This window comes from Oncorhynchus gorbuscha, unplaced genomic scaffold (genome assembly GCF_021184085.1).
Source record: "Oncorhynchus gorbuscha isolate QuinsamMale2020 ecotype Even-year unplaced genomic scaffold, OgorEven_v1.0 Un_scaffold_134:::fragment_1, whole genome shotgun sequence".
Taxonomy (NCBI): domain Eukaryota; kingdom Metazoa; phylum Chordata; class Actinopteri; order Salmoniformes; family Salmonidae; genus Oncorhynchus; species Oncorhynchus gorbuscha.
In genome coordinates this window covers 476,529-496,047 of record NW_025744632.1, presented here as the reverse complement: position 1 = coordinate 496,047, position 19,519 = coordinate 476,529, and the positions used below count along the sequence as shown (strand labels likewise).

The window sequence follows — 19,519 nt, the reverse complement described above, 5'->3', positions numbered from 1 at the left end:
CTCTGTCAGGAGGAATGGGCCAAAATTCAACCAACTTATTGTGGTAAACTTGTGGAAGGCTACCCGAAACATTTGACCCAAGTTAAACAATTTAAAGGCAATGCTACTAAATACAAATTGCATGTATGTAAACTTCTTACCCACTGGGAATGTGATGAAAGAAATAAAAGCTGAAATAAATCATTCTCTCTACTATTATTCTGACATTTCACATTCTTAAAATATAGTGTTGATCCTAACTGACCCAAGACTGGGATTAAATGTCATGAATTGTGAAAAACTGAGTTTAAATGTATTTGATTAAGGTGTATGTAAACTTCTGACTTCAACTGTACATTCACCATCTTTCATTGAGAGAATATTCTCGTCAGGTACATTCACAGCATACTGTCACCACACACACACAGACCTATCTGACACAAAAGTGATTCATTCCATGACTGAAGTTGAAGTCTAATTAAAAAGCATTAAGGTCCAGGACGGTCGTACAGACACCATCTTGGTGCTCGATCACCACAGTAAAAGTAGGCCAACCAAAGGCGACGACGTCAGATGACTTACTGACTTCCAACCCGTCTCCGCACAATCAGGCTGCGCTAAGCGAACGCTGTCATCGAGCGAAAAAGTTATTTAGCTCTACAAGCTAATCATCTCCCCTTTTGCTAATTAACAATCAATTACAAAACACAGAAGCCTCTTGCTAATTATCAATCACCAACGTAGCATGAACCTCTTATATTATCTCTAGTCCTTTTGAATAGAACATTTGTTCTAGAGTTAGTTAGCTTCAAACGCTAACTCTCCCTTTTTTGTTTTTAACCTTTATTTAACTAGGCAAGTCAACTTCTTATTTACAATGATGGCCAAGGAACAGTGGATTAACTGCCTAAAATGTACTTATTGGTCCACCAGCCACTGTGGCAGGTAGATGGAAAAATTGGTGAGCCAAAATATTTTTGCGCCATAATTACCTAAAAAAATAATAATACACGCGCTGATGGCCTAATACCTAATGTTTCTAAAACAAAACATTTATTAGTAAGAAATAATGTGAGATAAAAATCAATTTCATTTTTTGTGACCCGAGAACATATCAGATGAGACAAAATGTTCAGGCTGGGAGGTTACCGTGGTAACTAGGCCACTGGAGTCCTGTGACGGGTCTGTGTGTGAGAGATTTGGGTTCTGACTAGGAGAAGACTATCTCTTTGCGTCAGTTGAAGCAGCAGACTCAAACTTCCATTTTAAAAACAGCCAACCTTGTGAACAAAACAATGTAAATAGCCAAGAAACACGAGGACAAAGTTTCCGTTTGTAGACTTTAGAGTACATTTGACTAACTTTTATGCCTGTGCGCAGCGCCTCCAGAAATGAATCAGCACAGTGCACAAATTTCTCCTGCCAGGCAGTGTTGCTTCATGAGGTGGGATATAGATTCATATTTATTTGTGTGATTAGCAGCTATGAAACAAAACGGCAGAAATACTTAGAAAACAGCTACTGCAGCATTTTCCTCGCACGTGCTCACACTTGACTTTTTCACTATATTGTAATGAAACAGGCAGGGAGCAGGTCTCGAACCCTCGACGTTCGAGCCCGAGGTCCAGCGCGCTATCGACTGTGCCGCAAAAGCATGCTCGTGCGGCAGAGTCGATTTCCGCGCTTATAAACCCAGGGTCGTTACAATATTTTTATTCGTAAATGTAATGCCCGCACTGTAGAGCCCTGCAAATTGACCACCCACTTACGTTACCAACCATTACCTAAATCTACCTGCATTTGGCGGATGTTAATGTTATGGCCTAGTTGGCTCTTTGTAAGCTAATACGCAACACTCACCTAGCGCTTTGAGCTAGGATTGTTGTTATGACTTTGGTGTTTGTTTGCTCCAGTGTGTGTTAGCTTTGGTGTGTGTTAGCTCCAGTGTTAGCGTCGCTAGCTCCAGTGTTTGTGTTGGTGCTGATGTAGACATGTGAGTGTGGAGTGTTTTGGGAGGGAGGGAGATGTGGATGGAGCCGGAGAGTTTAGAAGGACGTACGCTGCTGCTTGAAGCCCAAGCTGAAGAGGGATATGAGAGCTGGGGATCAGACCGACACTTGCTTTTAATTGCTGTGCTGTTCTGCAGATGAGAGGCCCCATGGGATCTGTAGTTTATTTCCCAACAGATGATTTTTATTTTGGCAGTGTAGATAAATTGCACTACTGTGAAGGGATGGATGTGCTGCCTCGTGAGAAATGTAGTGTTTTGGGGAGTTGCAGTGTACATTTTATTATGAGAAGACTGATGATGTGCCTCGTGGGTAGTGTAGTTTCTTAAATAAAGGTTCAAATAAATATGGGTTACAGTGTAATTATTCTGTGGTGCAATGCCTTATGCAAGTGAAGTTGTTACAATTTGGTGTAACTGCCGAGAGGAACAAATGAGGTGCTTTGGGGATGTGTAGTTTTTTCTATTGTGCTGAAGGCAGACAGGATGCCCCATGGGAAATGCAGTTTCTTCTATTACAGTGTAATTGTGCGGTGGGGCATTGCTGTGATGCCTCATGGGAAATGTAGTTTCTTCTATCAGTGTAATTGAACAGTGAGGTAGAGATGAGATGCCACATGGGAGTTGTAGGTTTGTCGGTTAATAACAGCCATCTGCCCCTATCAGTGAACAGCAGAGATAAATTGAGTACTCAATAGCAGCACGGACTCTGGGGGGCTCCGAGGCCCTACAGACACACAGAGAGACACAACCAATCACTCACCTATCATAGGCAGTAAAGATAGACCGTTCAGAGACATACAGGCTAACTCTTTTGGCGTGGTGTACTCAATGGCCTTTTGCAGTACTTTCAACCAACTTTGTCTGGTTGACAGCTTGCCATCGACCCCTTCACCCTAAACCCCCCATGGGTTCCTGTCATGCACCCCCCTCCCCTTGTGCAAAAGCATGCCCCTTCCTCCTGACTGTTCGATACCTCATTAACCAGTAAGAGTTTGTGTTGAACGCGTAATGGACACTTTCCTATCGACCCTACCTCTCATACCCACACACACACACACACCGCCAGCAGCAGTGCTCTGGGGGCCTTGTGACATGTCCAGGGTGACAGTGACATGCGCCACTAGCCAAGCTCTATTTCCCCTGACCCGACCACACACACACACACTCCTGCCTCCCCAGCACCCTGGGGTCAGGAGAGGAGGGAGAGACAGAGGGGGGAAGTGAGGGTTGGGGTTGGAGAGTGGGTGTAAGTCATTTAAACATCTGTCACTTCACAGTGGGTGATCTCATGGGTAGAGACGATAAAAGAGAGAAATAGGAACAAAGTATTTCTGCTACTCTAATCTAGGTCTGCCCTAGTTTTCTGCCAACTCATCTTTAGCCAACTCCTCTTTAGCTATGGTTCTCTTTTTTTATATACTTTTGTTGTATCATAATCATTTAGGCTGGTTTATATGGTCAACATTTTCTTTCAGTGGAAAATGACCTACAAGAGACATCATTACATTGATCTGTCTGTGTATTTTACCATCACGTTCTCAGCCTGTGTCTCTCTACCTGGTGTGTGTGTGTGGAGAGGAAGTAGGCCCACATACCTTTTTAAAAACCTTGTTCACAATGTTTCTATCCAAGAGTAGGGCTGTGGTCATGACATTTTGTCAGCCGGTGATTGTCAAGCTAATAACTGACGCTCTCACGGTAATTGACCGTTAATTAACATAAACATGTTTAGCATCTCCTGGCTTTCACACACAGCCTACAAGCCACTGATGCAGACCATTGGAACATCTACATTTTTAAAAGTCTAATAAATGTAATATAGCCTACACCTTCACAATAAATCCATGATATGTTTTAGACAGGTCTAAAGAAACATGATATGAAGAAAATGTAGACTATTTCAGATGAACACACTAGCATACTCTGAGTTGTCCTTATGTTAGGCCCTGATCTGGCTATCCTGTAGTTAATTTACATGCCAGCCAGGTAGGCTATACTCCTGTTGTAAAGCCATGCAATGGGCTTAATATTAGGAAAGTTAGGCCTATAGCCTATAGAATGCGGATGGGATCCACCTCTTTTTAATAGAGGCCATCAAAACTGTTTTCTCACATTTGCATAGCCTAAAGAAATGTTGCAACATGAGCTCATGGGCTCTCATGAAGTGTTTGAATTAGATTTTTGATAACATTTGCATTGATGTCAGAGTGATCAGAGGGACAATAGAGTGCCGAGTACCAGGCAGTTAGCAATTTTTGTAGGCTACTAATGACCATCAACAGCATCAGAGCTTGGAGAAGCCTAGTGACCATGACTAAGCGGTCACATGGAATTCGACTGCGTTTATGACTCGTGACCGTCGGTGTGATGGTAATACGGGCACCGTAACAGCCCCACCCCAGAGTGTATATATGTGTGTGTATAGCCTATATAACGTGGTGAGTTGTGTGCCTGTACTCACGGAAGCCAGGTCCTCTGATGGGGCTCCTTAACTCGTTGAACCATCGGTTGCGGGGCGCTGTCATGCCACGTTGTCCCCCTCGCTGCCCAAAAGCCCCAAACAGACCACACTGCTGGAGCTACCAGCATGCACCGGGGCCTGTCCCAGCATGCCTCACAGGGACTTCAGATGGGACACACACGCGCATGCAGACACACAGTCACACAAACACACAAACGGGCAGACATACCGTACTCTCACACACAGACATGCAGCGATGGCACACACGCGCACTCCCACACACTCCCACACACTCCCACACACAGCCTCCAGGGAGCAGTCTCTGACGAAGACTGCTGTGATTAAAAGAGGGGCTTTTCAAATCAAATCCATGTTACCAGGATGTCTGGAGAGACAGGAGGAGAACAGTCTCCTCTCGCCATGCACTATTCATTGAAAAGACAGACAGCCAGTCCACCTCCCAGTCTCTCTGTCAGGGATATCACTTAAAGATGAACTATGCAGAAATAGCTCCACCATTTCCTGGTTGCTCAAATTCTAATAGTTTGCCTAATTTCAGTTTCCGTTAAAAAACAAGCAAGTCTAGTGTAGAGAATCATTGTAATGAAATGTATTTTCCATTACCAAAAATATTGTATTTTCAGCTGTTTGAAGCTGGTGTACAAAATTGAAAGTAAAAGACGCAAAAACTAAACTTAAGAACGGGATGCATAGAAATGGCGCACATAGAACAGATCTACCGCTTCTTAGACATGCTTTCAATTACAATGACAGATCTAAAACTCAATTTCTATGTGGATTCGGTTAGGTCGCCCAAAAAGTTGCAGCTTTAAAACTAACACCCAGGACTGCAGAGTCAGACAAGCCTGGAAAGAACTACGAAGCAATGAGTCATTGTTGTTCACAAGTACAGAGGCAGACTTTTCAGAAGATAAATTGGACTTGGATACCAGTTATTAATCCATTGCTGACTATTCATAAGATGGAATACATGTGGTGTCTCTTTTTGCGTTTTGGGAGAGAGGGATGTTTTGCAAGTCGGAGAAGGCATCGGGTGTATAATACGACTGATACTCAGTGTTGCTAACGAGCGTTATCTTTGTTGTACAAAAGGAAGAACATTGTTCCAGATGGACTATAATGGGGTTCTAAGGCATCACCTGCATTGATTCAGACACTATGGTAATGAATGTACTCTCTGTACTAAAAACAGGATGCACATCATCTGTTCATCCTGAACCAGAACCACTCACACCTCCTGCCAAAAACCTGCCATCTAGCACATTCAGACTTGCACCAAAACAGCTTGCACTCTCACATACACACATGTAGAGACACATACACACAATCTCCAAAACACCACCTGAGCTTGCACTCTCACATACACACATGTAGAGACACATACACACAATCTCCAAAACACCACCTGAGCTTGCACTCTCACATACACACATGTAGAGACACACACACCAAAACACCACCTGTGTATAGTGATCCACACACACACACACACACACACACACACACACACACACACACACACACACACACACACACACACACACACACACACACACACACACACACAGTCTTATTCACACACTCAACACACTGACCACCAACTCTTACTTAGTCTTATTCTACACCTCCCACTCAACACACTGACCACCAACACCATATTCAGATAGTAGTAGGTTGTTCACCAACTACCTCCCAGTGTGCCAGATAGTAGTAGGTTGTTTACCAACACCATATTCCCACTACCTCCCAGTGTGCCAGATAGTAGTAGGTTGTTCACCAACACCATATTCCCACTACCTCCCAGTGTGCCAGATAGTAGTAGGTTGTTCACCAACACCATATTCACCAACACCATATTCCCACTACCTCCCAGTGTGCCAGATAGTAGTAGGTTGTTCAACACCAACCTGGTATAGATGGGACCAGGGGCATCTGTCTGGCATATGGAGCTCTGTGGGGTCATACAGTACTATTATATCTCCCACGCTCTCTCTCTCTCTTACGGTCTCTCGTTCTTCCTCCTCTCCCCCTACTATCATTCTGAAATACACAACGCCTACTCCCCCTATCCTATTTATTGATTTAGTTGAGATATTTGGTTCCATATTCTTTTTGTTTGCTGGTTTATTGGCTAGTGATTGTCCTCCTCCAGTATAGAGACCGTCTGGTGGCTGTGAAAAGGTCCTGAAAGGGCTTTTCTGGAACAGCATATGGGCCCATATTAGGAGGACGCTAGGCACACACACTGGTTTCCTGCTCTCACATACTGTACTGAAGAGAACAGCAGGAGACGGTCTGTCAGGAAGGCACCCCTTAGGTAAAGGACAAAGAGCTTGGCTCGCTGTCTGGCAGATCCCTTTCATTCATATAGTAATGCCTCCACATAGTCCCCTGCTATTGGCCAGGACCAAATATGAGGTCATTATTGAGATGGGGTTACTCTAAGAGGTCTCCAAAGCAGACGGTAGGTGGGTTGGTGGTGGATGAAAGGAAATGACAAGATGATGGAATTCCATCCAGGGACTTTAACCTACATCAGTAGTCATGAAGGACACGGGGACTAAAAGACTTTTAACATGGCGTGTCCGGACCCTCCCAGCCACTCAAATGTCACCGCAGACCTCTGAAGTAAGACGTTAATGCTATGGACTAGGACCTCCGTATGGTCACTTCTGTTTGGGAATATGTCAACATCTGCTGTCCCCTTTTCTAAATTCTCACTCTTAGTTAGCTTTGATTGATAGCTTGTGCAGCGGTTGCAGTTTTTGACACCACACACACACACACACACACACACACACACACACACACACACACACACACACACACACACACACACACACACACACACACACACACACACACACACAAAGCTGTACGATCCAGCTGTACTGAAGTATGTTTTTCTTCCTGACCCTCATGTGTTCTGGGTTGCTATCAAATGAACCAGTGTATACCAGCTAGCTAAGCAATTAAACCCGATGCAGAATCCACGCTCTGCAGTTTTCAACATCTGCCGTTCTCCTATGTCTGTGTTCATTTCCTTGGCCGGGAGTCTCATCTGTTCTCCTGATCAGTGATGATGCATGATGGAACCCTCTGTGGTTAATATGGTACTGTATAGAGTAGACTGCCCCCCCCCTCCCTCAGCCTTTGACTCACTGTATAGAGTAGACTGCCCCCCTCCCTCAGCCTTTGACTCACTGTATAGAGTAGACTGCCCCCCCCCTCAGCCTTTGACTCACTGTATAGAGTAGACTGCCCCCCTCCCTCAGCCTTTGACTCACTGTATAGAGTAGACTGCCCCCCTCCCTCAGCCTTTGACTCACTGTATAGAGTAGACTGCCCCCCCCCCTCCCTCAGCCTTTGACTCACTCTCTTCCACTCTTCACCCTCTCACCCCTTCTCTCCTCCTTATCCATCCCCTCTTCTCATCCCTTATTTTTCCTGTCCTCCTCCACCCCTTCCCTCACTCTTATTCTGCCCCCCCTTCAACTCCTTTGACCCCTTTCTCTTCCCCCTTCCTCTCCCAATTCTCCCCCCTATCATCCATTTTCTCCTCTTCAACCCACCCTCCATCTTGTGAATCCTCCCTCTTCCTCCTAGACTGCCCTTCTCCTCACCCACTTTTCCCCAGACTGACCCTGTATAGAGAGACACACACTCCAAAAGCCTCCCCATTGATCACACTGGCAGGAAGGAGCCAGAGCTGAGGCTGGGTTGACTCACTGTTGTAGGTTGGAGGAGAGAGGAGGGCTGGCCTTTGAATCATGTAGAGCTAAACCGCTCAGTCACAGTGCAGAGCACCCTCCTGGTTTGGAGCTGTTCAGCCTCTATACACACACCACACACACACACACACACACACACTCCAAAACACACACACACACACACACACACACCGCTCAGTCACACACACACACACACACACACACACACACACACACACACACACACACACACACACACACACACACACACACACACACACACACACACACACACACACACACACACACACACACACACACACACACACACAGTCTCTCTTGACCGTAACCGGATGTTTCCTTTCTGTCTCTCTCATTTTAAGACTCTTATCCACCCCTCCCTCCCCCATCCCTCAGTCTCGTCATGCTGTGTCCTGTGACTCATCGTCAGGCTCAGTCAATGGGGCTAAATGGACACTCTGGCATAAGAGGTCAATATGCCCAGCGCTGCCTGTTTGCCGCTTCTCTCTCTCACTCACTCTGTCTCTGTCTCTCTGTCTCTCTCACTCACTCTATCTGTCTCTCTCACTCACTCTGTCTCTCTCTCTCACTCTGTCTCTCTGTCTGTCTCTCTCTCTCTGTCTGTCTCTCTCACTCTGTCTCTCTCTCACTCTGTGTCTCTCTCACTCTGTCTGTCTGTCTCTCTCACTCTGTCTCTCTCTAATCTGTGTCTCTCTCTCACTGTCTCTCACTCTGTCTGTCTGTCTCTCTCTCTCTGTCTCTCCCACTCTGTCTGTCTCTCTCTCACTCACTCTGTCTCTCTCTGTGTCTCTGTCTCTCTCTGTGTCTCTGTCTCTCTCTGTGTCTCTCTCTCACTCTGTGTCTCTCTCTCTCACTCTGTCTGTCTGTCTCTCTCTCTCTGTTTGTCTCTCTCTCTCTGTTTGTCTCTCTCTCTCTGTTTGTCTCTCTCACTCTCTCTCGCTCTCTCTCGCTCTCTCTCTCACTCTCTCTGTCTCTCGCTCTCTCTGTCTCTCGCTCTGTCTGTCTCTCGCTCTGTCTGTCTCTCGCTCTGTCTGTCTCTCGCTCTGTCTGTCTGTCTCTCGCTCTGTCTGTCTGTCTCTCGCTCTGTCTGTCTGTCTCTCGCTCTGTCTGTCTGTCTCTCGCTCTGTCTGTCTGTCTCTCGCTCTGTCTGTCTCTCTCTCGCTCTGTCTGTCTCTCTCTCGCTCTGTCTGTCTCTCTCTCGCTCTGTCTGTCTCTCTCTCGCTCTGTCTGTCTGTCTCTCTCTCTCGCTCTGTCTGTCTGTCTCTCTCTCTCGCTCTGTCTGTCTGTCTCTCTCGCTCTGTCTGTCTCTCTCTCTGTTTGTCTCTCTCTCTCTCTGTCTGTCTGTCTGTCTGTCTCTCTTGCTCTCTCTCTCTCTCTGACTCTCTTGCTCTCTCTCACTCTCTCTCACTCTCTCTGAATCTCTCTCTCTCACTCTCTCTCACTCTGTCTGTCTGTCTCTCTCACTCTGTCTGTCTGTCTCTCTCACTATCGCACTGTCTCTCTCACTCTGTCTGTCTTTCTCACTGTCTCTCTCACTTTCTCTCACTCACTCTCATTTGAGCCAAAGCATCACAAGTCAAATCCTGTCTATCCAAGCCAGCCTAATTTCCCACACTTACACAAAGACTAAGGATGGGGGAGAAAAATCACTGCAGTTATATTTGAGGATATATCATATTATTTTAATAATATTATTTTTGTGCTAGTTGGCTGTACCTGCACACCACATCTCCAGTATTTTCCTTCATAGCTTGTTCTCCATCTTAGTAGGAAGCCAATTTGTTTTCAGCACATTTACAAGACTGATAAAACGTGTTTTCTCATGACTCTATCTTGTTTCTCTGCCTCAGACATATGGTGAGTAATATGTTTGGAACAACAAATCACAGTATCGAATCGCAATACATATAGAATTGTGATCATTTTATTTAACCTTTATTTAACTAGGCAAGTCAGTTAAGAACAAATTCTTTTTTATAATGACGGCTTACCAGGGAACAGATGGTTAACCTCCGTGTTCAGGGGCAGAATGACAGATGTTTTACCTTGTCAGCTCAGGGATTCCATCCAACAACCTTTTGGTTACTGGCCCAACATTCTAACCACTAGGCTACCTGCCGCCCCTCTAACCACTAGGCTACCTGCCGCCCCTACATAACATAACAACACCGAAGTATTGTGTTAATATCATCATTCCCAGCCCTTACAAAGTCACACGTATACAAGCACAATCTACTTCATGTACAGACCTCAATATCCTAGAGGATTCTGACTTCCTGACTCTATTCCCACCATTCACTGCTCTATCAGGGCCCTCGTCGACTAATCACCTGCCCTTGTGATGCAGTACAATCACAATACAGGTCTGATTTCATCACTAGCGTAGGCAGGTAGTGCGCCTCTCATACCCTGCTAGCCTATCGCTGAAACGTGAATGCATTTTGATTGTAATTAAATGCTAAAAGGATGGCTCTAAAAGCTAAGCTCGCTGTATAGACGAGAGCCACTTGGCTTGATTGCTCGCTGTTGTTAGTGGTTAGCACGTGGGCTAGCGGTTAGCATCCGCGTTTCCTATTGATCTGATGATGACCTAGCTGTTTTTGTTGTTACCATGTGCAATGCAGTGCTACCAATGAAGCCTGTCGACATGTGTGTTATGAATGTATGGGTGGGAAGGTGTTTGTCGGTGCGTGTTGATAGTCTAAAGTGGCGTCATTCTCATTCATCTGCACTGAGACGATTTTCAATGAAGGAAAGGAGACGAGTCGAGGAGGCTACATTAGAGAGTTGGAATGCACCCAATGTGTTTCTCTCCACAGAATTCAGTCTGGTTTAGTTGCAACACTAATGCATGTTCTCTCTCTCAGGTGACGGAGTATCTCAACGGTCAGGAGTCTGCCAAGACTGCCAGGGTAAGTTTCTCTCTATCTCTTGCTCCCTCTCTCTCTACATCTCTACCTCTCTCCCCTTTCTCACTTTTCTCTCCCTGTTTCATACTAGCTCCCTCTCTCTCTCTCGCTACCTCTCTCTAACTCTATCCCTCTTTCTCACTTTTCTGTCCCTGTTTCATACTAGCTCCCTCTCTCTCTCTCGCTACATCTCTCTACCTCTCTCCCCTTTCTCACTTTTCTCTCCCTGTTTCATACTAGCTCCCTCTCTCTCTCGCTACCTCTCTCTCTAACTCTCTCCCTCTTTCTCACTTTTCTGTCCCTGTTTCATACTAGCTCCCTCTCTCTCTCGCTACCTCTCTCTCTAACTCTCTCCCTCTTTCTCACTTTTCTGTCCCTGTTTCATACTAGCTCCCTCTCTCTCTCGCTACCTCTCTCTCTAACTCTCTCCCTCTTTCTCACTTTTCTGTCCCTGTTTCATACTAGCTCCCTCTCTCTCTCGCTACCTCTCTCCAACTCTCTCCCTCTTTCTCACTTTTCTCTCCCTGTTTCGTACTAGCTCCCTCTCTCTCTCTAACTCTATCCCTCTTTCTCACTTTTCTGTCCCTGTTTCATACTAGCTCCCTCTCTCGCTACCTCTCTAACTCTCTCCCTGTTTCATACTAGCTCCCTCTCTCTCTCGCTACCTCTCTCCAACTCTCTCCCTCTTTCTCACTTTTCTCTCCCTGTTTCGTACTAGCTCCCTCTCTCTCTCTAACTCTCTCCCTCTTTCTCACTTTTCTGTCCCTGTTTCATACTAGCTCCCTCTCTCTCACTACCTCTCTAAATCTCTCCCTGTTTCATACTAGCTCCCTCTCTCTCTCGCTACCTCTCTCTACCTCTCTCCCCTTTCTCACTTTTCTCTCCCTGTTTCATACTAGCTCCCTCTCTCTCTCGCTACCTCTCTCTCTAACTCTCTCCCTCTTTCTCACTTTTCTGTCCCTGTTTCATACTAGCTCCCTCTCTCTCTCGCTACCTCTCTCTCTAACTCTCTCCCCCTCTTTCTCACTTTTCTGTCCCTGTTTCATACTAGCTCCCTCTCTCTCTCGCTACCTCTCTCTCTAACTCTCTCCCTCTTTCTCACTTTTCTGTCCCTGTTTCATACTAGCTCCCTCTCTCTCTCGCTACCTCTCTCTCTAACTCTCTCCCTCTTTCTCACTTTTCTGTCCCTGTTTCATACTAGCTCCCTCTCTCTCTCGCTACCTCTCTCCAACTCTCTCCCTCTTTCTCACTTTTCTCTCCCTGTTTCGTACTAGCTCCCTCTCTCTCTCTAACTCTATCCCTCTTTCTCACTTTTCTGTCCCTGTTTCATACTAGCTCCCTCTCTCGCTACCTCTCTAACTCTCTCCCTGTTTCATACTAGCTCCCTCTCTCTCTCGCTACCTCTCTCCAACTCTCTCCCTCTTTCTCACTTTTCTCTCCCTGTTTCGTACTAGCTCCCTCTCTCTCTAACTCTCTCCCTCTTTCTCACTTTTCTGTCCCTGACCTTATATAGATTAGTTTGTCTAATTTGGGGTGCTTGTTTTACCTGCTTTTGGTCATACTATAGATACTAGCTCTCTCACTACCTCTCTAAATCTCTCCCTGTTTCATACTAGCTCCCTCTCTCTCTCGCTACCTCTCTCTACAGGAAAACTCTCTCCCCTTTCTCACTTTTCTCTCCCTGTTTCATACTAGCTCCCTCTCTCTCTCGCTACCTCTCTCTCTAACTCTCTCCCTCTTTCTCACTTTTCTGTCCCTGTTTCATACTAGCTCCCTCTCTCTCTCGCTACCTCTCTCTCTAACTCTCTCCCTCTTTCTCACTTTTCTGTCCCTGTTTCATACTAGCTCCCTCTCTCTCTCGCTACCTCTCTCTCTAACTCTCTCCCTCTTTTTTCTCACTTTTCTGTCCCTGTTTCATACTAGCTCCCTCTCTCTCGCTACCTCTCTCCAACTCTCTCCCTCTTTCTCACTTTTCTCTCCCTGTTTCTGCTACTAGCTCCCTCTCTCTCTAACTCTATCCCTCTTTCTCACTTTTCTGTCCCTGTTTCATACTAGCTCCCTCTCTCGCTACCTCTCTAACTCTCTCCCTGTTTCATACTAGCTCCCTCTCTCGCTACCTCTCTAACTCTCTCCCTGTTTCATACTAGCTCCCTCTCTCTCTCGCTACCTCTCTCCAACTCTCTCCCTCTTTCTCACTTTTCTCTCCCTGTTTCGTACTAGCTCCCTCTCTCTCTCTAACTCTCTCCCTCTTTCTCACTTTTCTGTCCCTGTTTCATACTAGCTCCCTCTCTCGCTACCTCTCTCTAACTCTCTCCCTGTTTCATACTAGCTCCCTCTCTCTCTCGCTACCTCTCTCCAACTCTCTCCCTCTTTCTCACTTTTCTCTCCCTGTTTCATACTAGCTCGCTCTCTCTCTCGCTACCTCTCTCCAACTCTCTCCCTCTTTCTCACTTTTCTCTCCCTGTTTCGTACTAGCTCGCTCTCTCTCTCGCTACCTCTCTCTCTAACTCTCTCCCTCTTTCTCACTTTTCTCTCCCTGTTTCGTACTAGCTCGCTCAACACAATACAAATTCAGCCTGGCTTTATTAGCATGACAGGTAAACAGTGTTTCCAAAGCTGTAATTACAACTACTAGTAGAAGAAAGGAGCTCTCCTTCATTTCTCTGCTCCCTCTGTCTTTCTCTCCACCTGTCTGTTCTCTGAAGACATGACACATCTCATTGGCAGGCAGTGCTGTCCTAAATGGACGCTGGCCCACAGTCTGTGCAGGCCCACGCTGATGGAAAGAAAGCAAGAGAGGGAGAGGGAGAGAGGGATAGATGGCATCCACATGGCACACAGGACTCTTGCCCAGCTCCACACACCCCAGGGTCCGCTTGCCCACCTCCACACACCCCAGGGTCCGCTTGCCCACCTCCACACACCCCAGGGTCCGCTTGCCCACCTCCACACACCCCAGGGTCCGCTTGCCCACCTCCACACACCCCAGGGTCCGCTTGCCCACCTCCACACACCCCAGGGTCCGCTTGCCCACCTCCACACACCCCGGGTCCGCTTGCCCACCTCCACACACCCATTCATCTGGGCGTGAAAGTAGCGGGTCCGCTTGTCCCCCTCCACACACCCCAGGGTCCGCTTGCCCCCTCCACCCACCCCAGGGTCCGCTTGCCCACCTCCACACACCCCGGGTCCGCTTGCCCACCTCCACACACCCCGAGTCCGCTTACCCACCTCCACAACCCCCGAGTCCGCTTGCCCACCTCCACACACCCCCGAGTCCGCTTGCCCACCTCCACACACCCCAGGGTCCGCTTGCCCACCTCCACACACCCCAGGGTCCGCTTGCCCACCTCCACACACCCCTGAGTCCGCTTACCCACCTCCACACACCCCAGGGTCCGCTTGCTCCCCTCCACACACCCCAGGGTCCGCTTGCTCCCCTCCACACACCCCCGGGTCCGCTTGCCCACCTCCACACACCCCAGGGTCCGCTTGCCCACCTCCACACACCCCAGGGTCCGCTTGCCCACCTCCACACACCCCAGGGTCCGCTTGCCCACCTCCACACACCCCAGGGTCCGCTTGCCCACCTCCACACACCCCCGAGTCCGCTCACAGCACAGCAACCAATCCAAACGCAGGTGGTTCTACCTGTTTAGGTACACTAGCCAATCGTCTAGTCAGATGACAGAGCATATACAAAACGTATCAGCCCAGTTTCATTATCCTTGCACCGCTCAATCCTAATACTCCTAGTTATACAGTAACTATTTACTTTATCTTGCCTAAGAGCATAGCCCAATGACCTTATATAGATTAGTTTGTCTAATTTGGGGTGCTTGTTTTACCTGCTTTATGGTAAACAGGTGGCATCCATTTTATCGTCCTTAAACACTGTGACCTTCAAGAAGGCACCGTTCTCTTCAGCAGCAAGACAAACGCTCTCACTGCTTTGACATATTGTCCAATCACACAACGCCATGCTCAAACAATCGTCCAATCAAAGGCAAAGTTGGTGTAAATGAGATGTAGTTCTCCAAATGGCTGCTAGGAGTGACGATGCATCGACGGAAGAGAAACAGGAAAGACAACATTGACAACATGGCAGCCGCGTTTTTCCTAACGACTAGCGTAAATTAGCATGGTCGCTAATTGGCTGTGAATCGTCATGTTAACAGCTGAACACACGCTGCTGATGATGAGAGGAGGGGGCCTTGGTTGGTGTCGTGAAACATCTCTCACACACACACAACTTCTTGCTCTGATTTCCCACCTACAATGCCCCCTCACACACACTACCACCGCCCTTCCCATTGCGCGTCAAACGGAACGTTTAGCAGGAAATTGCCTGGATGCTTGATGAGGGATGAAGAGCTCAGCGGAGTGAATTTAATGGAATAGAGGGAATAGACAGGGATGCGGCTGAAGCACCGGGGCCCTTCTGGAAAGGATTAAATGATGATGCTCCCCTCGTTCTCACTGAGGTGTGAGAGTACACTGATGTTTTCTCTATACCTCTCTCTCTCTCTACCTTTCAACCTCTGTCTACCTGTCCCTGTCTCTACGGCTACCTCTCTCGCTGTCTCGCTCTCTCTTGCTCTCTCTTGCTCTTGCTCTCTCTTGCTCTCGCTCTCTCTCGCTGTCTCTCTCTCTCTCTTAATTGAGACTGTTGCTTGTCTGTTTTATTGTCAGCTATTCACTAAGCGCTCATGGTCTTTTCTGTCTCATGTTTTCTCAGCTCAACATCTGGCGCTACGGAGACTTCCGTGACGACGACGCAGACGAGTTTGGCTACAAACTAAAAAAATGAAAAGCGCACGGCGCCATTCCAAAGACCAACGCGGAAGACGAGATGCACTCATTGGACGAGAAAAAGTGACAGAAAACGATTCAACGAAAATAAAACAAAGTAAAGGACAAGCATTGTCTCTCTCTCTTCCTTTTATTCCATGTTCATCCTCCTGGTCCTCTCTCCTGCTACTCTGCACATCCCTTCCTCCTCCTCATCCTCATCCTCCTGGTCCTCTCTCCTGCTACTCTGCACATCCCTTCCTCCTCCTCATCCTCCTCCCTCCGGACTCTGAAAGAGCACGCTAAAGCTATGAACTCAGTGACTGTCCAATCCTTCCTCTTCTCCACCCTTCCTGAGCCACTACCAGTTGTTCTTATCATGCCCCCCCCCCCCCGCCGCTGCAGAGCTCCGTTAATTGCCATGTCATCCTTTCCTGGTTAGTGATGTCATACGCCCACACTAATCATGCGCATCGCTACCTTGCCCTATCCCTACCACAGCCAATCCCTCCTATCCGTTGTACAGGAAAGGGGCTAGGCCTTGAGAAGAGGATCCATTCACTTTTATTATTAACAGCTTTTTGCAGAGAGAAACGCTTCCTTAATGAATGACAGGAAATGAATAATGCTATGTTTTATGAAGTTAATTTTAAAAAGCTAGCTCGAGATCCACACCAACCGGACGAGCTTATTTCTGTCCTTGATGTATAACTATGTGATATGACATTTAATGACGTTTATGTTGGGAGTGTTTTATTCTCGTCTTTCTTCTTCTCTCTCTCCCGTGGCCAGAACACCTTGACAAACAGCATTTTATCATCTTCCTCCTCCCTCTTTCTGTAATGTTTACATATGATGGTGACATGATGATCTCTCTCTCTCTCTCTCTCTCTCTCTGTCTCTCTCTCTGTCTCTCTCTCTCTGTCTCTCTCTGTCTCTCTCTCTGTCTCTCTCTCTCTGTCTCTCTCTCTCTGTCTCTCTCTCTCTGTCTCTCTCTCTCTGTCTCTCTCTCTCTGTCTCTCTCTCTCTCTCTCTCTCTCTCTCTCTCTCTCTCTCTCTCTGTCTCTCTCTCTGTCTCTCTCTCTGTCTCTCTCTCTCTGTCTCTCTCTCTCTGTCTCTCTGTCTCTCTCTGTCTCTCTCTGTCTCTCTCTGTCTCTCTCTGTCTCTCTCTGTCTCTCTCTGTGTGTCTCTGTCTGCCGTAGCAGAAACAGTGTTTGAATTTGTTTCCTTATGACAGCCCTTGTCGTTGTATTAAAAAATTATGCTGAATAAAAATGAGCAAATGATTAAAAAGAAGCATGTTGTTACTGGAATTAAATCACCAAACAGTCAAAGCTGCTAGATTTCACCAAGGATTGTTAATGTCCTTAGCCTGTTTAAACCAGACCGGATGCTGCGCTCCCCATTGAATCATGCTGAGCGCATCTTTCAGTATGGTTTTACCAGGCTATGGTGTCCTAGTTCTACTCAAAGGACTTAAAAGTACCAGAGCTACTTTTGGTAGGTCACCTCTTCCATTTAAATGACTCTTACACACCTTGATCTCATTTGCATCTTAAATAAGCGGTGTTGTTACCACAGAATGACACAGCACACGCGACTGTACTAGATATATTTTAACATAAGTGACAGATAAGTGGCTGGTTAGTGTCACATTTATTAGCATCAGTTCAGACAGTTTGTAGGTTGAGCAACGACTCAAGTACAAGTTGAAGTACTGACTACACAGCATTTTGAATGCAAAAATAAATGTACACCTTGGATATGTAAATGTTGCCATGCATAGAGTTTTGTGTACATATTTTATGATCACATCACTGTACAACAGGGAATAGCAACTCCGGTCCTGCAGAACTGCAGTGGGTGAATGGTTTTGTTTCATGCTGAAAGTAACAACTGATTCAGCTATTAAATCCACAGTGTTCAATAGTCTTTAGTTATTTAAGAGCATTATCAGTTAAATCAAGTCTTACGTTTACAGAGCTACGTTTACATTTAGACACTCTTATCCAGAGCCACTTCCAATTAGTACATTCATCTGAAGAATGGAAACAAAAGCCTTTTAGAGCTACGTTTACATTTAGACACTCTTATCCAGAGCCACTTCCAATTAGTACATTCATCTGAAGAATGGAAACAAAAGCCTTTTAGAGCTACGTTTACATTTAGACACTCTTATCCAGAGCCACTTCCAATTAGTACATTCATCTGAAGAATGGAAACAAAAGCCTTTTAGAGCTACGTTTACATTTAGACACTCTTATCCAGAGCCACTTCCAATTAGTACATTCATCTGAAGAATGGAAACAAAAGCCTTTTAGAGCTACGTTTACATTTAGACACTCTTATCCAGAGCCACTTCCAATTAGTACATTCATCTGAAGAATGGAAACAAAAGCCTTTTAGAGCTACGTTTACATTTAGACACTCTTATCCAGAGCCACTTCCAATTAGTACATTCATCTGAAGAATGGAAACAAAAGCCTTTTAGAGCTAGTTTACATTTAGACACTCTTATCCAGAGCCACTTCCAATTAGTACATTCATCTGAAGAATGGAAACAAAAGCCTTTTAGAGCTACGTTTACATTTAGACACTCTTATCCAGAGCCACTTCCAATTAGTACATTCATCTGAAGAATGGAAACAAAAGCCTTTTAGAGCTACGTTTACATTTAGACACTCTTATCCAGAGCCACTTCCAATTAGTACATTCATCTGAAGACGTGAAACTTTTAGAGCTAAAAGCCTTTTAGAGCTATTAGTACATTCATCTGAAGAATGGAAACATTTAGACACATTTCTTATCCAGAGCCACTTCCAATTAGTACATTCATCTGAAGAATGGAAACAAAAGCCTTTTTACATTTAGACTCTCTTCCAGAGCCACTTCCAATTAGTACATTCATCTCCAGAGCCACTTCCAATTAGTACATTCATCTGAAGAATGAAACAAAAGCCTTTTAGAGCTACGTTTACATTTAGACACTCTTATCCAGAGCCACTTCCAATTAGTACATTCATCTGAAGACGTGAAACAAAAGCCTTTTAGAGCTACGTTTACATTTAGACACTCTTATCCAGAGCCACTTCCAATTAGTACATTCATCTGAACGTGAAACAAAAGCCTTTTAGAGCTAACATTTAGACAATCCAGAGCCACTTCCAATTACTACAGAGCTACGTTTACATTTAGACACTCTTATCCAGAGCCACTTCCAATTAGTACATTCATCTGAAGACGTGAAACAAAAGCCTTTTAGAGCTACGTTTACATTTAGACACTCTTATCCAGAGCCACTTCCAATTAGTACATTCATCTGAAGAATGGAAACAAAAGCCTTTTAGAGCTACGTTTACATTTAGACACTCTTATCCAGAGCCACTTCCAATTAGTACATTCATCTGAAGAATGGAAACAAAAGCCTTTTAGAGCTACGTTTACATTTAGACACTCTTATCCAGAGCCACTTCCAATTACTACATTCATCTGAAGACGTGAAACAAAAGCCTTTTAGAGCTACGTTTACATTTAGACACTCTTATCCAGAGCCACTTCCAATTAGTACATTCATCTGAAGACGGGAAACAAAAGC

At 45.9% G+C, this 19,519-nt stretch overlaps 1 protein-coding gene across 1 annotated transcript in view; it reads left to right on the top strand.

Annotated features, from left to right (window-relative positions):
• LOC124016973 (staphylococcal nuclease domain-containing protein 1-like) overlaps positions 1-16,794 on the top strand; it is a 137,800-nt gene extending 121,006 nt beyond the window's left edge. Inside the window, exons 8-9 of the mRNA XM_046332304.1 lie at positions 11,092-11,136; positions 15,872-16,794. Coding sequence (XP_046188260.1) covers positions 11,092-11,136; positions 15,872-15,943 — 117 coding nt within the window. The 3' untranslated portion in view covers positions 15,944-16,794. The remainder of the gene's footprint in view (positions 1-11,091; positions 11,137-15,871) is intronic.
• Positions 16,795-19,519: the final 2,725 nt, after the last annotated feature.